Below are 25,720 nucleotides of genomic sequence, written 5' to 3'. Positions count from 1 at the left end.
GTAATAAAGGTGATAAAAAATTCAGTCAAAGGGGTGCAGTGTCACAGAGTTCGATGTGTTTGTAAATTAATGAGAGATTATGAACCGCAGTAGCTTCTGTGTCGATGTCTGTGGTTTTATAATAAATGGAATTCCAAAAATGATTTATTACAAAACCTCTTCATTTTCTTTTTCAGCTAAATAAAACAAATAGAAAGTCAAATCAGTCAGGATCTTGAAGTTTAATAAGGGTCAAAACCATTTTGCGTAATGTTAAAGAAGCAGATCTTAATTTTAGATTGGATATCACAGTTGGTGTCAGAACTGATCCATGAAATAAGCTGCAATACAGTCAAGCAGACAGATCTTAAATTTTTTAAGCAAAATTAGCTGTTTAAGTTTGTCAGAATCAGCTACTTTGCAAGCAGTACAGGACTTCTCGTGCAAAAGTTTGTTTTTTAATTATAATTTCGACGGTATTGCCTCAGGGACTGATTCATAGTATAATAAAAAAAAAACTGCTGTGGACGTAATGATCTTGACATGAAAGTGTGAAGTAGGGTTAATAACGTTGAACACCTTCAATCAGACTTGGTTGTCAGTAATTAGCAACCACTCCTGATGTCATTTCCTATTGCCGAGTCCCAATATGCACACTTGTGTTCTTGTGCCCTTCATATGCACGCTCTCACTCAAGTCAAGGGCAAGGGCTTAGGGTGTCCCATTTCTAAATTTGTGTGTCACAAGGCTGCTCATGAGCGGAGCAGACTCCGCTGAATGGAATTGCCCCCACTTCTTTGCAGAATGGTAGTGTTTCATGCTTTAGCCTATCAAAGCGGAGAGAAGTTGCTATGGAGAATAAAATATTCACGTATTAGTACAATTTAACTTTGTTACAGTTTTAAAACTCTTAATATTTTATGTAAAAACAAAATTTCATTAGATTACTTTAGATTCATGCTTTATATATTCTAACATAATACATGTTTTTTGGATTTTGACATAAAACTTTAATTTCGTCATCCCATTTTGACTGATGAATATTTGTTTAATGACATTTACAATTTTTTGCATTAGAAATGATCTTTTCGCATACCCCAGCTTGCTCTCCATGAGACACACAGATGCACAGACAGGGAAAGAGCCTGGGGTCAGAGCGCAGGGTCTGCCATTGTCCGGCGCCCCTGGAGCAGTTGGGGTTAAGGGCCTTGCTCGGGAGCCCAATGGAGTAGAATTCCTCTGTCGGCTGTGGGATTTGAATCGGCAACCTTCTAGCCACAGGCACAGATCCTTAGCCACAGAGCCACCGCTCCACCCCAATTTACCTGCAATGCGTAGTTTGTACACAGAATACTTAATAGTACACATATTTATCATACATATCATACAAAGCTTTGAGGTATTGCCAGGTTTACCTCATTTAGTTTGCTTTGAATGAATGCATTGTGTTTCTTTTACTGTCAGTTTTGTACTAGGACAATCGAGATGAACTCTATTTAGTAGTACACATCTATGAATAAACAGAGCGATATTGCCAAAGTTTCCTTAGCTTACTACCACACATGCAAATTATATGAAATCTTATCCACAGATATACCGAAACAGTAGCGTACACATCAATGAACTGCAATGTGATCGTTTGTGTGATATATATTTTTATAATCAAATTTTAAAGTTACATTATTTCCTGATTACTCGTTGCTGAAATGGTCTGTCCAGGAATGGAACTGGTCACTTGCTGATTAGCAGCAAGCCATCTAAACTGCTGTGCTAAAGTATCACATGAGCGCAACATTCTACATTACATTCTATGAGAGTTTTATTGTCCTTTACAATTATAAGGACTGCAAAAGTCATTACAATTAACATCAAAATATTTACAAGTGATATTTTTAGCTGCCAGCTTTTCTTTATTTAAATTATTCCATATTACTGTTCCCTATCAAATGGTATTAAATCAGTGCTACAACTTTTTTTACAACAGCAATAACCGCAAGTACAATGTTCTTATTCGATATTCTTAGAAGAGGATGAAACATTATAGCTTTTTATGAACTATATAATCTTTATATAGCTAGAACAAGCACATTTTCTAAAATAACCACCGTAAATTACAGGGTTAAGACTTTAATGTATACAATGTTTATGAAGAAGGTGGGATTCTGTTGTGTACTTTATTTTTATATTTAGCTACCTCTACCATCTACTGTGTGTACTTTAGATGTTACCTATGAGGCCATATGGCTTTAAAGCCTCTACAGTACAGTATGTGTGAAATATATTTTTCATAATCAAAAAGTTAAATTATTATGTACAATTAACTTCATATAAATAATACAGACATTAAGTATATTATTTAATATATAAGTAATACAGTGTATACATTAGGTATATATTATGTTATAATTCTGTTTTTGTTGTCAGCTACCAACATTTCCCTTTAGTTGTACAATTCCATATTCATATTCCACGTTGAGTGAATTTAAACATGCACAGTAGATTAAATGAAGCAATTGTTTCACTAACATCTAACACACCACAAGCGCCACCTAACAATAATTCATCTTTAATCTCAGTGAATTACATAACCCAACGCACTGCGTTCCAGATAATGCATGTGGAAGGAATACTGCACATTCTGAGTGGCCACCGTAAGTCCGGACTCATGTAATATTAAAGTAACAATAAGCGGATCGTTACCTATGTAAGGTACATACACAGAAAAAGGTGAAAAGGTTTTTTTAGAAACTCTGAAATTGAGCATGAAACCATTTTTCAAGATATAAAGCAACTATTTGAAATATCTGTTGGTCTCACAGTGTTTGTCACATTTTATGTTTATCTATGACTCCAGTCCCAATTGTCGTTGTATTGATGACCAGACTACAAATTGTTGACAATGTCTGACCATTAATAAAAGCAGGTTTGAGGGGTGTTGCATTTTTCTTGAAATGTTCTTTGTTTTCAAGACATTTAACTTCAAAGAGAACTAATTACAACATTTATTAAAATAATTTAGAATTAGCCCATGCTTTTCTGGGTATTTTAATAACTTGACCAGAACTGTGTCATCAACAGACTTATTGAGATGTCACAAGACACAGCCTTGTGGTAATCCAGTGGAAGTGTAGTAAATGTCAGACTTATTGAGACCTGCATGTTAAGAAGTCTAGGACCCATCTAATTAAGTTATATTTTAAATTTGATTTATTTCAGAGTTTCTGTGTAATCCAAGACTTTCTGTAATATGGTGGGTATCAGCCTGCCAGTTTTTGGGATGGGAATAGATTTTTTCCACAGAAGGGATGATCTGTAAAATAAGGACATCTGAAAATGCAGGTTAAAAATGTCACATAACTGATCTGTTATCACAAGAATGTACAGTAGGAACTTTTCCTACACACATTGTCTGGAACTGAGCTTTGCCTTACATTATCTTGAAGTATCTACAAACATCTACTGATCAGCTGAGTTAGTTGTAGGTTTTAATTAAAAATGGGTATAAAACATTTAAATTAATGCATCTATCCTAAGCTGTAGCTTAAGAAGAAATTGCACTTACCTCTAAGTTTCTTTAAATGTTGGTGAATTGATGTAGGCTTAGACTTCCACCACTCACATTCATTGCACTAATAAACATGGGTATATTACAGACTTGGACATAAATTCCCCAACTTAAATGAAAAGGCACCATACAAAATTGCAAATTCCTAGTAAACATATTGCTATGTATCATATAAAGGTATATGTTATTAATGTACTTTATAACTGTATGTTTTAGATGTATATGTCATTTTTACATTTTTCTATGCTCATACTTTATGTTCTTAAAACACAAACTGCTACAAAGTTCATAGAAATGTCAAGAAGCACAGGCTACATGGTTAGATAAGTTAAAAAATAATTCATTTTACTCTATACGGTATAAGATTTCTTTGTTAATCATACATACAATATTTATTTTAACTTTATGTACTACTATAGTTGAATAATAAAATAATGTATAATGTACATAAAAGTTCAATTTAAGTATTTTAGTGGTGCCTTTACCTTCTCATTTACTACACTTACATGATACACCATGTTAAAATAATTAAAATTTTAAATTAAATCTGTAAACATTGCATTCATTTAAATGTTTTTTAATCAGTCAGAACACAATTGTTAATTTTCAAATTCTTAGCGTTTTTAAACCATTTCAAACAAGGTTAAATTACATTTAAGTGCCCAACTTAACTGGTCATTATATATATATTCTTTTTATACATGAAATGTGAAATTGTACTGTCATATTCAAGTTCCCATTACTGTTTAAATACTTTGATTCTTATGTATAAATGTGTCGCACATTAATCATTAATCAAATCATTTTATGTATAAATGCATTCCATGTGCTCTGAATCCTTGTGGAGACCCCTTGTTGTACTGCTGATTGCTTCCTAATAGCCAAAGGGAACTCATGCAATTTACTATTACAATTAAACACTGTGCCAGTAAATTCACAAAACCCCTACACTGTTAGTCAGAAAATAAAAGTTGTATTCTTGTTGTTTCACTTTTAGTAGTTAAAATGTTTCCAACTTCTTATCCAGACATTGCTGGTTCAGGTCTGTGCTGCCATTGGCCAAGACTTGGCAGCGTCAGTGCATATTTGGCCAGCTTTTTTATAGTGTCTAAGGCTTGTGCAGTGGATTTGCTGTGATGTAACCGAGACCTGCGTTATTCCTTCTTCTGCTTCCCTCTGCTTCCATTTTTCCTGTAGGCACTCTGGGACTTGTATCAGAAAAATTCTACATAGCTCTGCCGAGTAATTTTTAGTGGAAACATAATTCTTCAACTTTGTGCTCAGGTTGTGTTAGTGAGAAGAGTTTAATAAAAAGAAAACACCTGGCCAAATACACAAAGTTAATTTGGAACTCTTCCTTTACAGTGCCTCCTTCTATACAATTTAAAAAAAATGAGAACTGCCAATTATGTTTTGTTATACTCAACCAATTTTAGAATCTTGTCTTCAGACTTCTGTAACCTGCTCATTTCTGAGCCCTTCATCTTTTAACATGTCACAGGCAACACAGCCCTGTACCGGAGGTTCAGAACTGATTGTTACAGAGTAATATCCCTTCTTAATAGCACCTCATGGCTGCACAGGTAGCTGTGTGCCGAGTAATCCTACCCTGCTCTTGGCAGCACTAGAGCAATTATCTGCTGCTGTTCGGGGTACCCCAGTCACAGCTAGTGACATAACCCAGATCCTATTTAGAATGATGATGGAGTTCAACCTGCACTAAAAAAAAGACAGAACTTTCTTTGGATTTGCTGCTGCCTATTACATGATATAGATGGTAGTAAACTGTAGCACTATTATTCTCTATTTTTTTTTACTTTTCTATGGAACTGAGACTGTTTTATGTTGATGTGTTTTTGGACTCCATAAAGATTTTGTGCCTTGTGTCCCTGTGTCTGACACCTTCTTACTGTTCCTTTGGTTCGCAGAGTCCTTCTGGAACCGCAGTGCCTTTGAGACAGACACAGATTTGCCGGCGGGCTGGATGCGGGTTCGAGACACTTCAGGAACATACTACTGGCACATTCCCACTGGCACCACACAGTGGGAGCCCCCTTCCCCTCTGGAGGAAGGCCTGGGCTCTGGGAAACCCTCCATTGCATCACAAGGTACCACACCATCTGAGGAAACGCAGGTGAGGGAAATATGGCAGCTGTTGATCTCTAGGTGAGGTTGACATCTGGATCCATAGCTAACAACACAGAAACCAATGACTGTGTCTAAAAAATCTGTGACTTCCCAATCTATCAGGAAAATAACCAAAACATTTTTCTAGTAGAAACACTGACATTTTATTGAGAGACATGACAAAGGTTAATTCATGCTTAATCCTGATCATCATTTATTAACAGAATTAATCAATACAGTGAGTCTACTGTGTTACAGGCTAGAATGGTGTTTGGCCACTGTTGAATACAAGTCAAAAGCTGTGATGCATGCTTTCCATCAGGTTGCAGATGTCATCTTGTGGTATTGTGTCCCATTTCTCTCGTACCTCCTGGGTGAGCAGGTGGCTGTGCACTAGTCTCTGAGCCCTAGTTTTTACAAGTAGTCCCACTAATTCATCCTACAGATGTTTAGTGGGGTTCAGGTCTGGTGTGTAAATTGTCCATAGCATAACTCATTCTCATCTTACAAGAAAGCCATCGCTCCTTGCTTAGTGTAAGGATGTGTTTTTCCCTACAGGAAGGATGTCACATCCAGATGAGACTGCAGGAAGTGAGGTCACAGGATATGAACATTATAGTGCTTGCAGTCAGGTCGCTATCATTCAGTACAGTACAGAGTTCCATGGTGACTAGATACTCTTGCACTTGGATTGGACTGGGTTGATCGATCAAGTAATAGCATCTGCTATGCCAAACAATTAGCACATTGTTCTGAATTTCTTGTGCAGCTTGTGCATTGACCTACTTGTGTAGGTGCCAGGTTATTCCATATATGCATTAAACGGTGACATTTGAAGAGATAATAATTTACAGTTCACAAGTTATTACCAGCAAGTAATATAAAGAATTCCTCTCCTCTTTTTAAGATACAAGTAATTTGTTTAATTTAATTAAAGTTAATTTATTTATCTACCATTAGGACCTGACAATTTCATCTTTGAACTACAATGGAAAGTTACCTGCGTTCAGATGGGGAGAGTTAGGGAGTGCAGAAAGCTCCATTTCATCTTTCGGGACTCTACAGTCTCTATAGTGACCTAGGCTTACTAGGAGGTCCTGTCTCACCTGGAGTAGAGGCATGTCCCTTGCTACCGTGGCTGCAAGCCTGCTGGTGCCTGGGAAGCTGCTGTGTCGCTGGGAGCTGGGAAAACCCTGGCTGACTACTTCCAAACCTTCCTTAGTGAATCAGATGATTTTGTTTTCAGAAAGTGCTAAGCAGTGCAGATTCACACACTTGTTCTGCCATTTTAAGTGCTGGTTCCTTCAGTTGGAGTCATTATAACTTCCTCTTGTAGTTTTAAAGAGAATGTAGTGTTGTCTACTTTTTTCCCCACACAGCATTGGTTATTTGTTGACACTATTTGTCTACTGTCAAATAAAGTCTATTATCAGTTGAAATTCTATGTTGACTTTGTTTTTGTCAAACCTTTTGGTGATCTTTTCAAGGAAATGTTTAGCTTAAATTGACAGAAGGAATCAGTTAGTAGATAACAATATCGATGGTTAAGAGTATTATTTTATAATTTCCAAAGAACTTTCTCTGTTATAGTTATCATAAAATGAACACGTTCAGTCCTTATTTTTGACTAAAACATTTTAAAACTGGCCTAGGAAAGTAGACTAAATGTATAACTATACTGTAGTTTTAATTCAAATAAATTAAATGCTTCAAATATATTATTTTCTAGAAACAAACAAGTCAGTGCTGTTTCTTTTATTCCTGCCCTCAGTCAACCCTTGCTTTCACTAAGAATATATGAAGAGAAAGGTCTCATATTACCTTTTTCTTTCCTTGCCTATATCCCACCAATCCTACCCATTTCCTACATGCCCACCAATCCTACTCCAAACCCCTGCATTTGTTAATCTGTCCACCCCTGTGTATCTGCATTCTCTCATCTGCAACCTCATTCAGCTGACGTGGACTGGCCTCTCCCGCCCTGACAAGTTTGAGGATGGGGAATTCTGGAAGGTGAGAAGAATTGATGACACTGAAGGATTTTTCTCACAGTTGAACTTTGTCAGTATTCAGCTTTGTCTGGCATTCTCCAAGCAGCGCACAAAGTGTGCACATTTGATGTCAGGTGTAGGTGCATCTAATGTTGGCTGTGGTTTTCAAGACTTGCCATGTGTTATAAAGAATAGAGAAGGATACTAGGTGCTTGTGAGTTTTCAGTCTTTTCAGTGAGAGCTGAGCCAGGTCTGTTGTTTGCCTTGTAGTATTGTATTGGGGGAAAAGAGTGGGTGATGACTGCATGCTTTTGAGGAGATAATGCATCCACAAGGCTTGCAGCAGTGGCTGCCATTCCATTATTGGAGGACTATAAAATAAAACTATGTTAATATTAAAATTATGTTAAAATAGTATGTTCCTTGATGGTATGTATATGGAGAACATTCATAACCTTAGTTTTAATTTTGGTCTTTAAAAATTCAATATGGAGTTGACCAGAAAACATTATGTCAGTGCTAGATCATGCCTGTCTCTCTGGAGCCCTCTGGTTGACTGTATGGGGAGTTGAAAAACTTTGAACTTGTCATTGGCAGGACCTACATGCTGATGATGAGTCTTCTGACCATAGCCTGAAGGAGTTTGAAGGGGCAACACTGCGTTACGCTTCCATCAATCTTGGGTAGGCTGTGCTGATTCAGACTGGATTGGCATTAACTTGCGTGTTTTGTTCTTGGAATGTCTTTATAGAGGTGTAGAAAAATGTAATCGAATTCATGAATATTTCTTCGCAAAACCAATTGCAGTTTAAAAATAGAGATTGAAATGTTAAGGACATAGAACCTCTCTGCTAGCTGGGTGTCCATTGTGTGTTTAAGAAAATCATTTTTTTTCTAGACTTGTTTAAAAAACCAAACCCATTTATATATAACATTTATATAAACCTTGTGCTTTTTTAACTGGTCTTTTTGCTTTGATAAAGGAAATGAATAGGCAAGTAACATAAAATTGAGCTGTAGACCAGCAGAAATGAAGGCTTTTATAGTGAGTTTGAATTCAGTGATACTGTGTGAGACCATGACACATCCATATTTTTTTTCCTTAAAGTTTAAGGAAGGGTTATACCAATTCCAGTCCTGCTTGTAGAATCTCTGCTGGAGATTTTAATAGTTTACTAGACACAGCATTAAATTGCCTGGTAACCTCTTCAGAGCTGAGGTTTTCAAAAATTCCAGTGTGAACATTTAGCCTTTTGGAATGCTTTTAATCTTCCTTTTGTCAAATCTGCTGCTCCAGAAAAAAAGGGTTGAGTTTGTTTATTTAGATTAAAAGAGTAAGATCACTGTTAACTCATGTGACAAAGTGATGGTGTAGTTTTTCTTTTTTCAGCACATCGCAGACAGAAGAAGAGGACAAGATGAGATCTCTGAGCAGTGATGTGGAAGCAAAGGTACACACTTTTTCTCCTACCTGGCTAGAACAGTCAGCACTGCAGGTGAATTCTGGTACTAGAGGCTAATACCAACCTGGTCTTTTGTACCAAAATACCATCAATTCATGCTAGTCTAGCATAACTCAGGGTAATCCAAGAGATCCCAGGAATATTCTGCACATCTGTAATAATCACCAATAAAACAAGTGCATTATAAAATATTTCAACAAAGGCAGGAAATGTATGCTCACACTATGTACAAATAGGGTATTAATATTCAACACCCTTTTTAGTGCATATTTCAGCCTAGTATGTTAATTCTACAAACAGTTTTTCTTTTACTGAGATTCTTCAATTTCTAACATTACTATCTGAAATCTAGAAATGAATTGTCTTTACTCAGATGAGTGCTATCAATTGGAAAACATAAAGATTTGATAGAAGAGGAGGCCATCCAGGCCCCAGAAGCCTGTTAAATGCTAAATTCTGTGCAAAGATGTGCCTCCTGTTCTCAGTTTCAAACACACTTTTGTGTACTGTTGTCTGGTCTATGTTTCACTGCAGGTCCTGTAGAACAACTCAGGCACTGTCAGTGCCTTTGAGAATTTTGTATACTTGAAATTTTGTAGTTTTCCTTGTTGAAGACTCTTGTTCACAACTCAAAAGGATTAAATTCTTAGTTTTAGTGCCTCAAACACTGCTCCTGGAGGTCTGCCTTGTAGGTCATCCAAAATAACTATTTTTTGTAACTAGCACCACTTGTCAATTATTGATTATTTAAGCAAGTAGTTTATTTCATTAAGGGAACTTTAGTTCTTGCAGATCAGAGAGTCTCCATCTTCAAATACTGATTGGAAAAGATTTGTAAAGTATCATTTATAAACCAACATTCATTTGAACATTCAGGGTCTGAACCCTTTTGCTAGGCACTGTAAAAGTTTTTTTTTTCACTTGATCGCAACAATGCGATCGGAACCAAGAAAAATGGAGGTCAGTTAAAGTATGAGTAAACAATTTAACACTGTTCAGCACTCTGGTGGTAAATTTGTCAACAGATCAGCTCCTGACTTTTTTACATGTTTTCAAATATAAGTTGCAGACCACTTTTACCACCCTGAAATTTGGAAAAGGTTGCAGCTTATGTTTGGGTAAATATGGCTATACAGATACAGTGTCTATAGAAAGTCTACACACCCTTTCTGAAGTAATATATTTTAGCTTACTAGTATGAAATCAAGACACATTAAATCAGAATTTTATTTAAGATTTATTTATACATTGTAATACACAACCTCTGTGTGTAAAAGAACATGCAAACATACATTTTCTTAGATGTATAAACCCCTGAGTTAGTACTTGATGGAAACACCTTTTGCTAACCTGTAGTTGTTTAACTGTACTTTCTGTAAAGAGGATAGGTCTGTACCAGTGTCGCACATCTAGATTTGGCAGAAGAAGGCCGAAGATGGCCAAAGCCCTCTTCACCAGAAGATGACTCAGCCGAAACATTGTGTTTCTTTTCTTCTTTTTTCAACATGGAATAAACCTTTACTTGTTCCTTTGCAGCCTACACATGCTGACACAGCTACCTACTTGCCATTTCTCCTTATAGAACTGTTCAAGCTCTGTCTAATTGGAAGGGGGGTCATTTTTGGACTGTAACTTTCAAGTCATTCCACAGATTCTCAGATGGATTGAGGTCAGGGCTCTGACTGGGCCAATCGAAGACATTGAACTTGTTGTTATTTGCCAACTCTGTTGTTGCTTTGGCTGTGTGCTTTGGGTCGTTGTCGTGCTGAAAGGTGACTTCATCTCAGTTTCTTGCAGAAGTCAACGTGTTTTCCATTGGGACTTTTTTGTACTTTGCTCCATTCATTTTCCCTTCTATCCTGACAAGTGTCCCATTTCCTGCTGATAAGAAACATTTTACCACATGTTTTCAGTATCACTTTGTCACATGCACACTTTTAGACCCTTCTTGGCCATAAAAGCCTGTAGCTCTTTCAAAGTTTCCTTTGCCCTCTTGATAGCCTTTCTTATAAGTTTCTTTGTTAATTGGTTATTCAGTCTTGGTGGTGCCATATAGTTTCCACTTCTTAATAATAACCTTGACCACGCTCCAAGGGATATTTAAAGCCTTTGAAATATTTTACATCCATCTCCTGTTCTGTGCCATTCCACAACTTTATCCCAGAGCTCCTTGTTCCTCATAGTTGACTCTTTACTTTGAGATGCATTTCCTACAGACCTACAGGATCTGTTGATTTTATTCTAAAATGATCAGAATCACTATAGTTGAAACAGCTGGAGGCTAATTAGTTTGTTGTGTGATTTAGAAGGCAGTTGGCTACACAAGAGATAATTTACAATTACTGTTACTAAGGGGTGTGTACACCTATCCAATCAATTTCCTAGGTTTGTATTTTGTAATTACTTTTCAGCCTGTTTAAGCTTTTTTTTCACTTGGAAGTTGTGTGTTAAAATATGTTACTAAAGGTAAAATAAATTTTGTCTCTTGATTTCAGGCTTTTAGTCCATAGTGTTTTACTTTGGAAAGAATGTGTAGACTTTCTATAGACACTGTACATTTTACTTCATCCTTTGCTGTTCTTCTGCAATTGTAATACTTCAAATAACTTTTTATTTTTAACTTGCAATCCTTGTAGTATTGCTTTTATATAGGTTCGTTCTAGAAATGCTTTAAATATTCTTGAGGTTTTGGCATGTAGAGCGAGATTAAATTTAGCTTTGAAAGCTTCATTTCCCTGCTGACTCCCTGCTGTGTCTCTGTTCTTCAGTGTTTTGCAGTCCGCTCTCTGGGCTGGGTGGAGATGTCTGAGGAGGACATGTCCCTGGGCAAGAGCAGCATTGCAGTCAATAACTGTATCCGTCAGCTCTCTTACCACAAGCACAACCTGCATGACACAGCTGGCATCTGGGGAGAGGTGAGGTGGCGGTGGGGAGGGGAGGGGATTATTTTGGTTTTCATTTCTTCTGGGACAGACTGGATTTTATTTTGAGGTTATAACCAGTCACTGTAGCCTTCAAATTATTTGCCTAGTGTCTGACAGGATACAGTTGCAATGCCAAGCCAGTGTTTCATGCCCTTGAGGTACAGTAGCTTGAGCAGCTGTGCAAAGTCCAGTTCAAGTACCAAAGTACAATGCATTCAATTTGCAACACTGTATAAACACACACAGGTTATTGCCTTTCATGTGGTTAAAACGGCTCAATTGCATTTCCAAGCATGACAATTTAACTTGACCACAAGCCTGTTTCCCTTTTGATAAGACGTGTCACCAGTGTTATTCTGTGTTCTTCTCTCTTCACATTGTGCAGCCCTTTGCAGGCTTGAACTCATGTCAAGTCACAGGCTGAAACCCAGCAATAGTGACGCTGAAGCTGTGTTTCAAGTGTTTGCAGCAGTATGTCCAGGACAGAACGTATTGGGTTTCCCAGTTCTACTTTTGTCTGCATTTTGCTGTTTTACACCAAGTGTCTTTGCTTGTGTAATGTATATACAGTTGTGAGAAAAAGTTTGTGAACCCTTTGGAATTATCTGGATTTCTGCATGAATGGCTCTTAAAATGTGATCTGACCTTCATCTAAGTCATAATAATAAATAAAGACAGTCTTATTTAACAAACAACACACACAACATTTTACATTGTCATGTCTTTATTGAACAAATGGTTTAAACAATCAAGGTCATTGATGGAAAAAGTGTGTGAACCTCTAGGATAATGACATCTTGAAAAGATGGTAATTGGAGTCAGGTATTCAAGTCAATTCAGATATGGGTTTGACCTGCCCTTCTGTATAAAAAATCACACACTTTTGGTTACCTGCTCTTCACAACAGAATTCTGTTGAAGTACAATATCGCCTGATCAAAACAGATTTCAGAGGACCTCATAAGAAGAGTTGTTGAAGCTCATAAGACTGGAAAGGGTTAGAAAAGGATTTCTAAAGACGTGGGCATCCATCGGTCCACAGTCAGGGAGATAGTTTACAAATGGAAGAAATTCAGCACCGTTCCTACTCTCCCTAGAAGTGGGAGTCCTACAAAGATCAGTGCAAGGGCATGCTGTACAATCCTCAAACAGGTGACAAAGAACCCTAGGGTGACAGCTAAGAATCTGCAGGCATCTCTTGCACTTGATAACGTCTGTGTTCATGAGTCTCCCATAAGAAGAAAACTGAACAAGAGTGGTGTTCATGGGAGATTACCACGGAGGAAACCACTACTCTCCAAAAAAAACGTTGCTGCCTTTCTCAAGTGTGCTAAAGACCACCTGGATGTTCCACATCACTACTGGAACAATGTTCTTTGGATAGATGAGACAAAAGTTGAACTTTTTGGTAAATGTACACAGAGTTATGTTTGGAGAAAACAAAACACTGTATAACAACACCAAAACCATCTGAGAAGCATGGTGGAGGGAGTATAATGATATGGGGCTGGTTTGCTGCCTTAGGACCTGGACGGCTCGCAATCATTGAGGGACTAATGAATTCCAAGTTGATATCAGAAAATTCTACAGCAGAATGTCAGGGCATTTGCCTGTGATCTAAAACTCAAAAGAAGTTAGGTAATGCAACATGACAATGATCCAAAACACAAGCGTAAATCAAAAATGGAGTGGATCAAACAGAAGAAATTCCATATTTTAGAATGGCCAAGTCAGAGACCTGACCTCAGTCCCATTGAAATGCTGTGGCGTGATCTGAAGCAAACCATTCAAGACATTCCAAAAGTATACATTAACTGGAACAGTTTTGTATAGAGGAATGGGCCAAAATACCTCCTAACCACTGCGCAGGTCTGATCAGCAGCTACAGAAAGTTTGGTAGAGGTTATTGCCAACAAAGGAGGTTCCACTAGTGGCTAAGTTAGAAGGGTTCACATATTTTTTCATCAATGGCCTTGATTGATTAAATCCGTGGTTCTCAAACTGTGGTACGCGAAGCGCCTGCAGGTGGAACGCCAGGTGACCCTGGAAATTTTGGTGTGTGCACTGAAAGATTGGGATGGGTTTTCAAAATTTCTATTTTAATAACATTCGTTTGTGTCAAATACGCAGCTTACGTACTTAACTAAGACAACACAGCGTGCTAATACTTGAGTAGACACAAGTGCTGCTATGTAATTCTAGACCATTGTATAGGAATGTGTGCTACGAACCTAAGTGACCAATTGTATTAAAATACTTTATCTTTAGCAAATAGGGAGGCAGGAGAATGTGTGTGATTTTGGAACACTGCCAATCTTGTAGGCACAGGAAAGCGTGATAGATAACAAACAAATATTTAAGGACTGTTCTAGGTTAGTTTGAGTTTGAGACAGTGTCACTCCAGTTTCCAAAGCCCAAGCAAATCTTACCATGCAAACTTGCAAGATTGCTAAAGCAGGTAAGCCCCACACTATTGGTGAAGAGCTTTGTTTACCGTTGGCAAAAGAGCTGACGTGTAGTAAGTGTGGAGAAAAAGCTGCTAAACAGCTTGTCCTGGTGGCCCTTTCGAATGACACAGTCAGAGAATTATTGATATGGCAGATGATGTCAAAAGTACGCAGACAGAGCTCATTAAGATGGGCAGATGCTTTTCACTGCAACAGAGTTAGATGACTCGGTAGATGTTGTTGATTTGGCTAGTTTGCTCATTTACGTTGGATATGAGTTTGAGGGCATGTCCCATGAGGAGCTTCTGTTCTGCAAGGTGCTACCAATAAGAACTACAGGAGAACACATATTTCAGCTTCTGAATGAATTTATCGAAGAGAATGACATTGACTCCAAAAATGCATCAGAGTTTGTACAGATAGAGCGATGACAGGCAGATACAGAGGTGTAGTTGCACAAATTAGAAAGGTTGCTCCAGATATGAAGTGAACGCACTGCAGCATCCACTGCCAGGCCTTGGCAGCCAAGAAAATGCCTGAGGATTTAAAATCTGTGTTAGACTCTGCTGTCAAAGTTGTGAACTCTATCAAGGCTTGACCTTGACCAATGAATTCACGACTGTCCACTGTCCTTTGTAATTAAATGGGCAGCGAACATGTGCAGCTTTTGCTACATACTGAAGTGATATGGTTATCAAGGGGCAAAGTGCTCACGAGGCTCTTTGAACTGTACTCTGAGGTATAAATGTTTTTACATGACCAGCAATCTCCCTTGGCAAGTCTATTTGATGATCCAATGTGGCTGGTAAAATGAGCCTACCTGGCTGATAATATTCACACATATGAATGAGCTGACTATGAGACTGCAGGGGCTTTCTTTAACTATTTTTGATGTGTCTAACAAGATCACTGCTATGAAGAAAAAGTTGCAGCTTTTTGTTAATAAAACCAAAGCAAGTGATGTCTCTGCTTTCCAAACTTTGGAGAAGTATCTGCACACATATGGTGTGACACTTGATGCTGCTGTTCGTTATGTGATTGCAGTCCACCTCTTGTCATTGGATGAACAGTTCTCAGAGTATTTTCAAGTTGAGGCCACACCAGGGTGGATGAGGAACTCCTTTACTGTTGATGTCCTAGGAATACCCAAGGATCTGACCTGTGTAAGTTATCATTTGATGCGACTTTAATGTCAGAATTGAAACGATAGTCACTGTTGGATTTCTGGATCCAATGACACAGTGAATACCCAGCCCCCTCGTTAAAGGCTGTGATGCCTTTTGCTGCTACCTACCTTTGTGATAAATACTTCTCTGCTCTCACTGCAATCAAGACAAAGTACCACAACAAAATTTTAAAGCTCACTGCCCTCATCCCTGACTTTGAAAAGCTTTGCTACACTAAACAGGCTTACCCCTCTCACTGAAGTGGTGCTCAGTGCTATTTTTATTATATATGTGTGTGCGTGCACATGTTCATGTTGGTCATTAAGATTTTATGTGGTTCCTATGAGAAGATGACTTGTAGGTAGTACTTGAATGCTTTGGTTTGATCAGGGGTGGCACTTGGTCCAAAAAGTTTGAGAACCATTGGTTTAAACCATTTGTTCAATAAAGATATGGCAATATAAAATGTTGTCTGTGTTTATAATGACTGTATTTATTATTATGACTTAGATGAAGATCAGATCACATTTTAGGAGCCATTCATGCAGAAATCCATATAAATCATGTGAAACCATGTGAAATCCATTCACAAACTTTTTCTTTCAACTGTAATTGTGATTGTATCTTAATTTTCAAAACATGCAAAAACATCTGTGTTACTTGTTATTACTGTGTGGTGAAGGCAGGAACTAGTAAGAGTGACTTTTATGAGTGTTGCCCATTTATATCAGATTTTATCGTTATTAAAATCAACACAATTGTTAATCAACACAATTGTTGTAATCATTTGTCTGTAGTATTGGCTATTTAGTAGCAGTCATTTTTGTTTTTTTTCAGATTTTTTGACTGTGCAGAATCTTTTCTTCTTGGTTTATGTACTATTTGTTCTTCAAAACAATGTTCAGCTCCTGAGATTATACTGACTGAGACAAGGGTGAGATTTCTGACAGATGGGAGATGTATGGAATACTAAAGCCAGGGTGCTGTACAGAGCTGCAGGTGTGCAACAGCATTTGTAATCAAGCACACAACTTCCACTTCTTTTTAATATCTTCTATCTCCTCATGCAGAAAACAAGTCAGTCCTGCTTGGCTTCTGTGAGTGTTAAGTGCACATTTGTTTTTATGTGCAGGGCAAAGATATGCTGCTGGTCCTGGAGAATGAGACCCTTAATCTGATTGACCCTTTGAGTCAGACCCTACTGCACTCCCAGCCCATTGTCAGCATCCGTGTCTGGGGAGTGGGCAGAGACAATGGCAGGTGGGTGTTAGAGGCAGAACAGGTGCCTTCAACAGATCAACACTTTTAATGAATGATATTTGTGAAGAGAAACTTTGTACTTTCTAGAATGTTAAATACATACATAAGGGAAATTTTATTTCCACATTGAAAGAAATCAAGTTACTTGTAGGATTGAGTATATATACAGCTCAGTAATTACAGCATGTACCATATAGCAATGAGAAGTCTAAAGGCCCCTGAGTAACATTACTTGAAGAAAAAATATGAAATTCCAAAGTCTTGTACCCTGATAAACTTCCTTTTATTTGGCTATTTTACATAAATTAATTTCCAAGATATTTGCACACCATTGGCCTTTTACTGCCACCTAGTGGATGAACCAAAAATGTGCGAACTCTTTTTCTGAGGTTTGCAGATCAGGTTTAAGAGTATAATTCTTCACCCAAGGAACATTAAAAAAATGTTTTTTTAATTAAATTTCTGCTCTGATTTATTTGAGAAGATTCCTTCCGAGTTTTGCATCATCACGAAGCCTTGGGGGGTAAACTTGAAATTTGGAGCTGTTGCCTTAACCAGTTTACAGTAATATTCATGTGTTAACTTTTAATTATTTCTTTCCACTTTTTTATTGCTCTGCGATATGGGACAAAGGGAGAGGTAGTGTATATATATCAATCACTGTGTCTTAACTGCCCATTGTTCATCACATCCACTCCACTCTGTGCTAGCTGTGGCATTATTGTGGTGACCCTGTAAAGCTAGCTGCTCTCTCACTTTTGCATGCCCATAGGGGGTGCAGTCCAATCAAGGCTGCTGTACACACCAGCCGCCTGCCTCAGGCAGGCCCAAGTCTGATCCAGGAGAAGATCCTCTTCTGGGCCCTTCTGGGTGTAGTTCTGACTGTGCTGTTGGTTACTAAATCAAACCTTCAATTTGACTAATATATAAACAGGTCATTGTCATTGTTTTCAACAGCTGAAGATTTCTAGAGATAAATACTGACATGAGTGTTTAGCATATAATGAAGGACTCTATCAAGATCATATCAAGATAAATTATAGTTCATTATAATGAATTATTTTGCAACGAAAACGTAAGATCCTGTTTCTTTCCTAGCAGAATTAGGATATCCTTGGCATCAGTAAGTCCATCTTCTGTTCCTGTTAAAGGTTCATCTCAATAAGTTTAACTCTTTGACACTGTTTTTTACAGAATTTTTAAACCAAAGATTCTGCCTTCACTAGTATGATTGAATTTGTTTCATGCAGGGACCATTTCTGTAGTGTACCAGTTCAGGAGATAGTGGTTAACATTAAAGTTATGCAGGACAGCAGCAAACCAATGTCAATACTAGCAGCTGCTACAGTTGGATCCCTTGACTTATGTGATATAAATATGTTGATAGTAAATAGTGTTTTCAGTGCACAAAGAAACTACAGGGTTAGTCAAAATGCTGTTGACAACTTTGACAGTTTATTACCAATTAATTACATGGGTTACTGTGACAAAAAAGGTTTCAAATGGAAGCATAAATATCAAACAGCAAACATATGTTCACGGGGATACCCCTTCTGTTGTCCATACCTCAAAAACTGCAGTGAGGGTCAAGTACATGCCTTTCCGCTCCTGTGTTAATTAGGTTCTTTTTCACCCTCAGGGATTTTGCCTATGTAGCAAGAGACAAACTGACCCATGTTTTGAAATGCCATGTGTTCAGATGTGACACTCCAGCAAAGAACATTGCCACCAGCATGCATGACATCTGCTCTAAGGTAGGAGTGTGTAAAAGTACTGAGCAAAGCAACTGAAAACTGTTGTGGAGGCCAAAATGTATTGTTCATCAGATATATGGTAACAGTAACATACACTGTATGAGGATCTTTCTGGCATTTTGTTTTCAGTATATTCAGGAATGAACTCATCTTCAAATACAAGTCTTTTCCAGCACTGTGTTGAAAATTAATTTTTTAGCCAAATATTTCTTCAAATGTTTTGTGATGGTATAACAATGGAAGAAAAAAGGGTTTTAGAAGTATTATTTTATACAGCATCTTTCATGCGTCTTTCTCTACATGTTTATAAACTAGGATGATGTGGTATGTATTGATTGATAATTCTTTTTTTACAACGTGCCAAAATGTAATCAAAATATCCAGTTAAGTGTTTTAATATGTACTGTAGTGAATACAGTCCAGGAAATGAAGTCACTGGGTGAATTATTGTAGGTACTGCATTTTAACCTGGGATTTACTGGACAGACTGTGTGTCTGCCTGTTTGTCGCTTTTTCATCTGCTTCTGCAGATAGAGGTGTAAGGCTGCAATTCTGTGTTGCATTTCAGCAGCTTACATTTTTAGACTATGAGTGTTTACGTGTTATGATTTGTTTTGTGTGATTAAGATCATGGCCGAGAGAAAGTCCTCCAAATCATATCTGAACAGAATGAACATTGATCCTTCCAAACTGGTGGACATCCCCTTTCAAGGTAACCTCCATTATTTGATAGCCTCTTTTTAAACATATTCAGCTGTAGAAATTATTTTTCACAATTAGATTTATATCAAAAAGTCGTTAAGTATAAATCTTCCCTTGTCTTTTTGTTGTTTGTAAAACTGTTCTGTTTTTCTTGGATTTAGAATTTCCTGCTCCAAAGAATGAGCTAGTGCAGTGGTTTCAAGTCCAGTATCTAGGCAGCGTTCCTGTGGCTAAACCTGTAGGTAAGGAAACCTGTGGTAAGGAATGCTTTTACTTACATTTCATAGACTGTTGACGATTATGAGTGATCCTATTAGAGTGGTATTTCAGGAGATGAGCAAGTCTGACCAGCACTGGTCATACAGGGTTAAAGGTTAAGTGATAATGTGAACAAAACTTCACTCAGACCCCTTCCAGTTTGGGAACAGACTGTCTGCAGCAGTGCCAGCTGAACTTATACAAAGCCCTTGTTATGCCATGGCTGTACACACATGCACAGACATGGGTGTGATTGTTCAGAATCCAAATATCTGGAGAGTTGAGGAGAAACCCGAAGAGATCTAAGTGTACAGGGATCAAGCAGTCCGGAAAGATGGAGGAAAAATTAAAAGGGGAAAAGGTTATAATTAAATGATTACATAATGGCTGGTAGAGCTTAGCATATATAATTATGGCCTCCATCAGTCAGCAAGAAAAAAAGGCTGAGGTGCGTCTGAGGAAAAGCCACCTCACTTTTGTGGTAGAAAAAAGAGCATAGCACAATGCCAGCCATTAGTGAAACTGTCCACAGAAGTCAATCACAGTCGGGAAGCTTTGGCCACTGGGTTGTTACTCTCATGGCTTTGGAGCGGATTTTTATATTCAGGCTCCTAAGGAAAGAATTCCCCTTGAATCCTGGAATTCAGAAGTCTCCTGGGGTGCTAGAAAGTGGCTCAGGAGTGAAGAGAGACATGCCATTGCCAATTAAAATGGAATGCATGCTCTTGGGGAGTCTCCACTCGAGACCAGACCAGCGTGCACCGTAGAGCTGCCTAAGACCGAGTTAGGAAGGATGCCTAAAACTCCTGAGACTGGGTCTGAGCCGGTCTCTGTTCCTCTGGGCGATTTAATGTTGGCGATTAAAGGTGCTTGAGAAAGAAGTAAAATAGACAGAATGGAGAGAAATATGAGGCTCCAGATGACAATGGACTGAGGAGAGTTAAGGCTGTTTCAGCAGTACAATAAGGACAGTCTGCGACGAGCTCTATGAACTTAAACGAATGATGCTGCTTAGAAATGAAGCCGGGTTAACAATGAAGGTGAAACAGCTGGGCGAAGCCCTGAGGTCAAGTCATAAGTGGACTACTTGCAGTGAAAGCTGCTTTGACAGCTGAGGGAAGGCAGTCTGCAACTAACTCTGCAATCCCAGATTGATGGAGCTACATGGAGATGAAGCTGGGGTAATGGGTGTGAAACAGCGGGAGAAAGATCTGGGCAGAAGGGTTCCGGGCAGAAGTGAACTACTGACAGTGAAAGCTGGTTCAGGACAAAGTTGCCGAGGAGTCAGCACAAGAGAAACAGACGGAGAGTGGGATGGAAGATATTAATGATGAAGCACTGCAGCAGAGGGGCTTCTGGAATTTAGAGGGAAGAAAGGACAATGGAATAATTAATGGAATGATGCAGAGTCCTGACTGGTAATTAGCAGGATGGGCTGCAAGAAGGTCTGGTCACAGCGATAAGCCCTGCAAAAACTGTGAGCATGCCCTGGTTTTCCAGGGCAAACCCACGCCAAGACATGCTGCAGGTGAGTGAACATTACAGCCCTAACACAAAATTAGGCACTCATGTGGGCAAACTAGGTAGCATTAGTGCCCACCTGCTAAGTTTATATTAGTGCTGGGCATGGGCTGAACTTTAGGGGAGTTTCCTTATTTACATGTGTTACATGTGTTTTAGCAAATCAACAGCAGCCAATAGTGTATGAGTTTCCACTTGCATTGGTAAACCACGTCTTAGCTTTGTGCACATTCAATGGTCAGCTATAAATATTCACAGGTATTTAGCACTTGCTTCAGAAAAATTGTTACATACATTTTGCCTCAACAGACAAGCAAAAAGTGGCAGTTGCCAATAGCTTCAGGTTGTTCTTGAAGTAGATTATCATTGCACTAATATTTTAAACCACAGGCTCATGCCATTGTACTGTGGGCTTGTGCTGCAGGCAGGAGCCAGTCAATTTTATTGAGGTGCAGTTTTAATAGGTTCATTTCCCTGTCTCTCGTGAGCTGCAGTGAATTGTCTTGGGAGGTGTGGGTTTTCTGGTATCCTGGGACACATGGGCTTGACACGTGTGCGGCTACATGCACCAGCACTGAATAAGCTATCTGCATAAATGTTAAGGGGACCTTAAATGTGCAAGCAGTGTATCACACAACTATTCTGGCACCACTCCTGAATCATTCATATCCTTTCCAGTTTGTAAATTGTCTAGTTTTATGTTCCAGATGCACAGATGCTTTTAGAGGAAATGCTGAATCTTCATTGGTTTTAATCTTGCTCATCCCACTGTGCTTTAATTGACTAAGCTATTTTGATAGCTTTTGGTTTGCATTGTGTCTGCAAACACTGTCTTCTAAATCCCTTGTGCAAGTGCAACTCGCTAAAGTTCTCATTAAATAGGGCCTTTCAAAGGAAGTTCATATTGGGAGTGAACAAGAAGGGCAGCATAAAAAATGCCACCTCTCTTTCAGAAGTGAGTCCTGTAGTGCTTGTGGACCACAGAGTGATAACAGGGAGCATTGTCTTCTCTTGATGTCTCTGGAACCCTATATTAAATCCTCTCCTAAAGCTTTGTTACTGAGCAGCAAATTGTAACACCCTTGGAAGTGTTGTGGAGAAAATGCATAGAGAGATGAAAGGAACAGTTTGACTTTTAGCCAACAGAGAATTTGAACCTCTTAGTCCCATGAGTGTGAACATGAGCAAATGGTTCACTGTTTCAGGTTACATGGATGCAGTGTAATCTGAATGAAGTCTTTGACTCTTTGATCAGTCATGAAATGAACACTGCAAAACATTTGACTTTTAGGTTAAAAGAAGACAATTATAGCATATTATATTTTAGTGTAAGTGAAAGCTACAGCTGTGATAGCAGCAGGAACTGCAGCACTTTTTACTGAATAGATAAAAGGATGTAAACATGTATAGAGCCTAACTTACAACAAAACTCAAAAACAAAAAGTCTTAGCTTATGACTTTGACTTTAGAAGTGTGGTACACAGTCAATCAGGACAGCAGTGAGGCATATAAGCACTCTTCGCCTCTTCAGAACTGCTCTAGGCTCTGTGTCCTGTATCATCTTAACCTTGCCCTCTAGGAACATGGGGGACATGGCATTTAAATTAAATTTAATGTAAGTAACATACCCAGTGTGTCATTCTTGCAAAAGAACCTAGACCCATTTTACAGATTTTAAGATCAATTACTTAAAATATCTTTAACTGGGTTTCATGCTGTAAGTTAGTTATTAAAACTTATTAAAACTGAATAGTAGTGAAACCTTGGAAGAAGCATTACACAGCTATAGAGATTTTCGAAGCACTTCTATGGCATTGGCATAATGCACTGTTTTAAATCACTAATTGTGTACCTACCGTCTGTGGTTTCTAGGTATGGATATCATTAATGTGGCTTTGGAGACGGTGCTGAACACCAAAGAGAAACATGAGTGGACACCAGTAACGGTTAATGTGGCATCAGCCACAGTCACAGTCATTGCTGCTGAGGTAACTCGTACAACATTGCCTCTGTCATTTACTCTCTGATGATGTGAGCTTTACTTACTGTGGAAGACCCCAGCCTCAGTCCACATGGCTCAGGGGACCTTCGCACATGAAAACTCCAACACTTATGTAATCTCAGAGGTCCTGGTGGTTCCTGGGTTTATTCACAGTTTGTTTAATAAACAAAACAGAAGCATTTATCAAAATAAAGAACTAACCTGTTGTCCCCAAAGCTCAAACATAAACCCTTTTCACCCCACTCCATGTATTTCTCTTTTTTCAATGCCACACTCTCTTGCTCTCTCCTTTCCCTAGTCTCCATTCTCTCTCAATACAAACAAGACCATTTTCAAACACGGGTGAACATTGTGTACAATATGTAAAAGTGTGGCCACCGCTAGCAGTAGTATAGTTCTCCCCTGCTAGTGCACAGTATGGGATTCCACAGCCATGCAAATATTTAATTCTTATCTCTCTACAACAGACCGAGGAGGTGCTCTCAGAGTGCCGTGTGAGGTTCTTGTCCTTCATGGGCGTGGGGAAGGATGTTCACACATTTGCCTTCATCATGGCAGAGGGTCCAGGAAACTTCATCTGCCACATGTTCTGGTGCGAGCCCAACGCAGCCAGTCTCTCGGAGGCTGTGCAGGCAGCATGCATGGTGAGTACAGACTGAACATGTGACCAAGACAGTTGGGTTTTACGTCTTACCCTTTTGCAACATTTCTCTAACCAATCTTGATTCCTTTTCTCAAGACACAGTACCCAGTTCAGCTTTTACTTCATTTCAGTGAAACAAAGAGAGAATGACTAAATAAAATCCAGTTTCACCATCATATTCTCTTTAGGTCAGACAAAGCCAGATGTTCTATACCATTCTTACAGGGGTGAAGTTAACCGTGTCTAAAAGCTGGCATCTAAGTTTCTTTATAGTTTTTGTAAGCAGCACAGCAGTGTGATGGGTGTTTAAAACATGTCCTCTGATATTTTCCCTTCTGTTTGAAAGAAAAGGGAATCTGCTTGTTTAATTTTCTGTTTTGTATCCCTTTTTTCACATCCATAAGTACCAGGTAGATTTAGTTTTATTGAGGTATGTATGGTTTTATGTGCCATTCCACTCTTATTTTTACTGGCATGCATTTTCCTTATATTTTTCTCATTTTCTTTCTGCTGTGAGGGGAGTTAGAATCAATAAATGTCCAGTTGGTTTTCTTGGCGACACTTGCCTAATACCAAATCCCATGTTCTGGCCTGATTGAATGTCTCAGAGTTCATATTGCCTCCTTAGCCTAGTCTCCTGGCTCTTACTTTGTCCTTTCTGAATCTCTGTCCTCAGCTACGGTACCAGAAGTGTCTGGACGCGCGGCCACCCAGCACAAGCTCCAGCTACTGCCTCCCTGCCCCTCCTGCTGACTCAGTGGCTCGTCGAGTGGGATCCAGTGTGAAGAAAGGGGTCCAGAACCTTCTGGGGAGCTTAAAGCAGAAACGGGCTGGGGCCCAAACCCCATAAACACCAATCCAAAGGAGTGTTGACACTCACAGCATGTCACACTTATCAGCATCCCCTGCCTTACAGCTACCCACCCCTGTCAGTACCAACACACTTCCTTGGCCACTCACTGGGATAACAACCTGCTGCTGTGGAGAGTGCTGTCCCTTCGTTGCTCTGGCCCTATTTTTTAACTGCTGCCTGGCCCTGACAGGGAAAGTGAAGCAAGTTCGGGCCTTTCTGTAAATCCAAGTTGAAGATCCATGGGCGGCACCTGTAAGGTCCTTGTGTCCTTGACAACCACAGGCAGGCCTCATAAGAACAGATGTGGGTGGAAAGGACTTCCCAAGTTTTAAATTTTGGAAAAAAAATATATACTCCATATATACTTTGTTTTCTTTCCGGCAAATAAAAATTACCTTGATTTTTCAGACATTCTGCTGATGTTTTTCTGGAATGATGCAGATCAAAACATAGCCTGGCATGCTTTCATTTACTTGTTGTACACTATTTGAAATATAGAAGGGGAACAGTGGGGTTGATTTTCCAAATAAGGTGAGATGCAGCTCAAATGAAAATGATGTACATGGTGCATAAAGTTATTTACATAACCTTTATAAAACAACACAATTCAAAACACTGAAAACCTTTAAGGACTCATTTTATCTCTCATTTGTATCTCTCTCAAGCTGTCTCTACCCCACTTTTCTGCCATGAAATCCTTGTCCAACACAGGTGGATTTTAGGCTACCAAAAATGAACCTATTAGTCAGATTTGTTTGTGACTTGAGAGTGCAATGGAAAATGATATGATTCCATCAATAACTGTAATTCCTGTGTATGTTTCTTTCAGTCCTTGTTTTCCTTGTAAGACAGCCTTACACTATGAATCAGGCTATTTTTTCTTCACAGCTTATATTCTGATAACAGGAGGTTTTAGTCTTAAGTAATATTTTATTAAATTATTGACTGGTACCTCATATAACAGGTTTTTAAACTTTGCTTAGATCTCTTCAGAATGCACAGAACAGAAGTGTGATACAGATGAGCTTGTGAAGAACTTTTGTGTGAGTTTTAATTAGTTTAAAGT

At 38.7% G+C, this 25,720-nt stretch overlaps 1 protein-coding gene across 4 annotated transcripts in view; it reads left to right on the top strand.

Moving 5' to 3' along the window:
- Positions 1 to 25,102, top strand: part of apbb1 (amyloid beta (A4) precursor protein-binding, family B, member 1 (Fe65)) — a 49,765-nt gene extending 24,663 nt beyond the window's left edge. Inside the window, exons 3-14 of one of the 4 annotated variants that reach the window (XM_015341855.2) lie at positions 5,473 to 5,678; positions 7,628 to 7,684; positions 8,260 to 8,345; positions 9,053 to 9,113; positions 11,894 to 12,040; positions 16,794 to 16,921; positions 18,561 to 18,675; positions 19,303 to 19,387; positions 19,539 to 19,619; positions 23,029 to 23,144; positions 23,626 to 23,802; positions 24,478 to 25,102. In XM_015341855.2, coding sequence (XP_015197341.1) covers positions 5,473 to 5,678; positions 7,628 to 7,684; positions 8,260 to 8,345; positions 9,053 to 9,113; positions 11,894 to 12,040; positions 16,794 to 16,921; positions 18,561 to 18,675; positions 19,303 to 19,387; positions 19,539 to 19,619; positions 23,029 to 23,144; positions 23,626 to 23,802; positions 24,478 to 24,651 — 1,433 coding nt within the window. In that variant the 3' untranslated portion in view covers positions 24,652 to 25,102. Of the gene's footprint in view, positions 1 to 5,472; positions 5,679 to 7,627; positions 7,685 to 8,259; positions 8,346 to 9,052; positions 9,114 to 11,893; positions 12,041 to 16,793; positions 16,922 to 18,560; positions 18,676 to 19,302; positions 19,388 to 19,538; positions 19,635 to 23,028; positions 23,145 to 23,625; positions 23,803 to 24,477 lie in introns of all 4 variants that reach the window. The other 3 variants (XM_015341853.2, XM_015341857.2, XM_006628206.3) reach the window with 3 other exon arrangements.
- Positions 25,103 to 25,720: the final 618 nt, after the last annotated feature.

The sequence above is a fragment of the Lepisosteus oculatus genome, chromosome 5 (assembly GCF_040954835.1).
Source record: "Lepisosteus oculatus isolate fLepOcu1 chromosome 5, fLepOcu1.hap2, whole genome shotgun sequence".
In the NCBI taxonomy this organism is placed as follows: domain Eukaryota; kingdom Metazoa; phylum Chordata; class Actinopteri; order Semionotiformes; family Lepisosteidae; genus Lepisosteus; species Lepisosteus oculatus.
The sequence above is the reverse complement of the archived record's forward strand: the minus strand, read 5'-3'. Positions and strand labels throughout refer to the sequence as shown.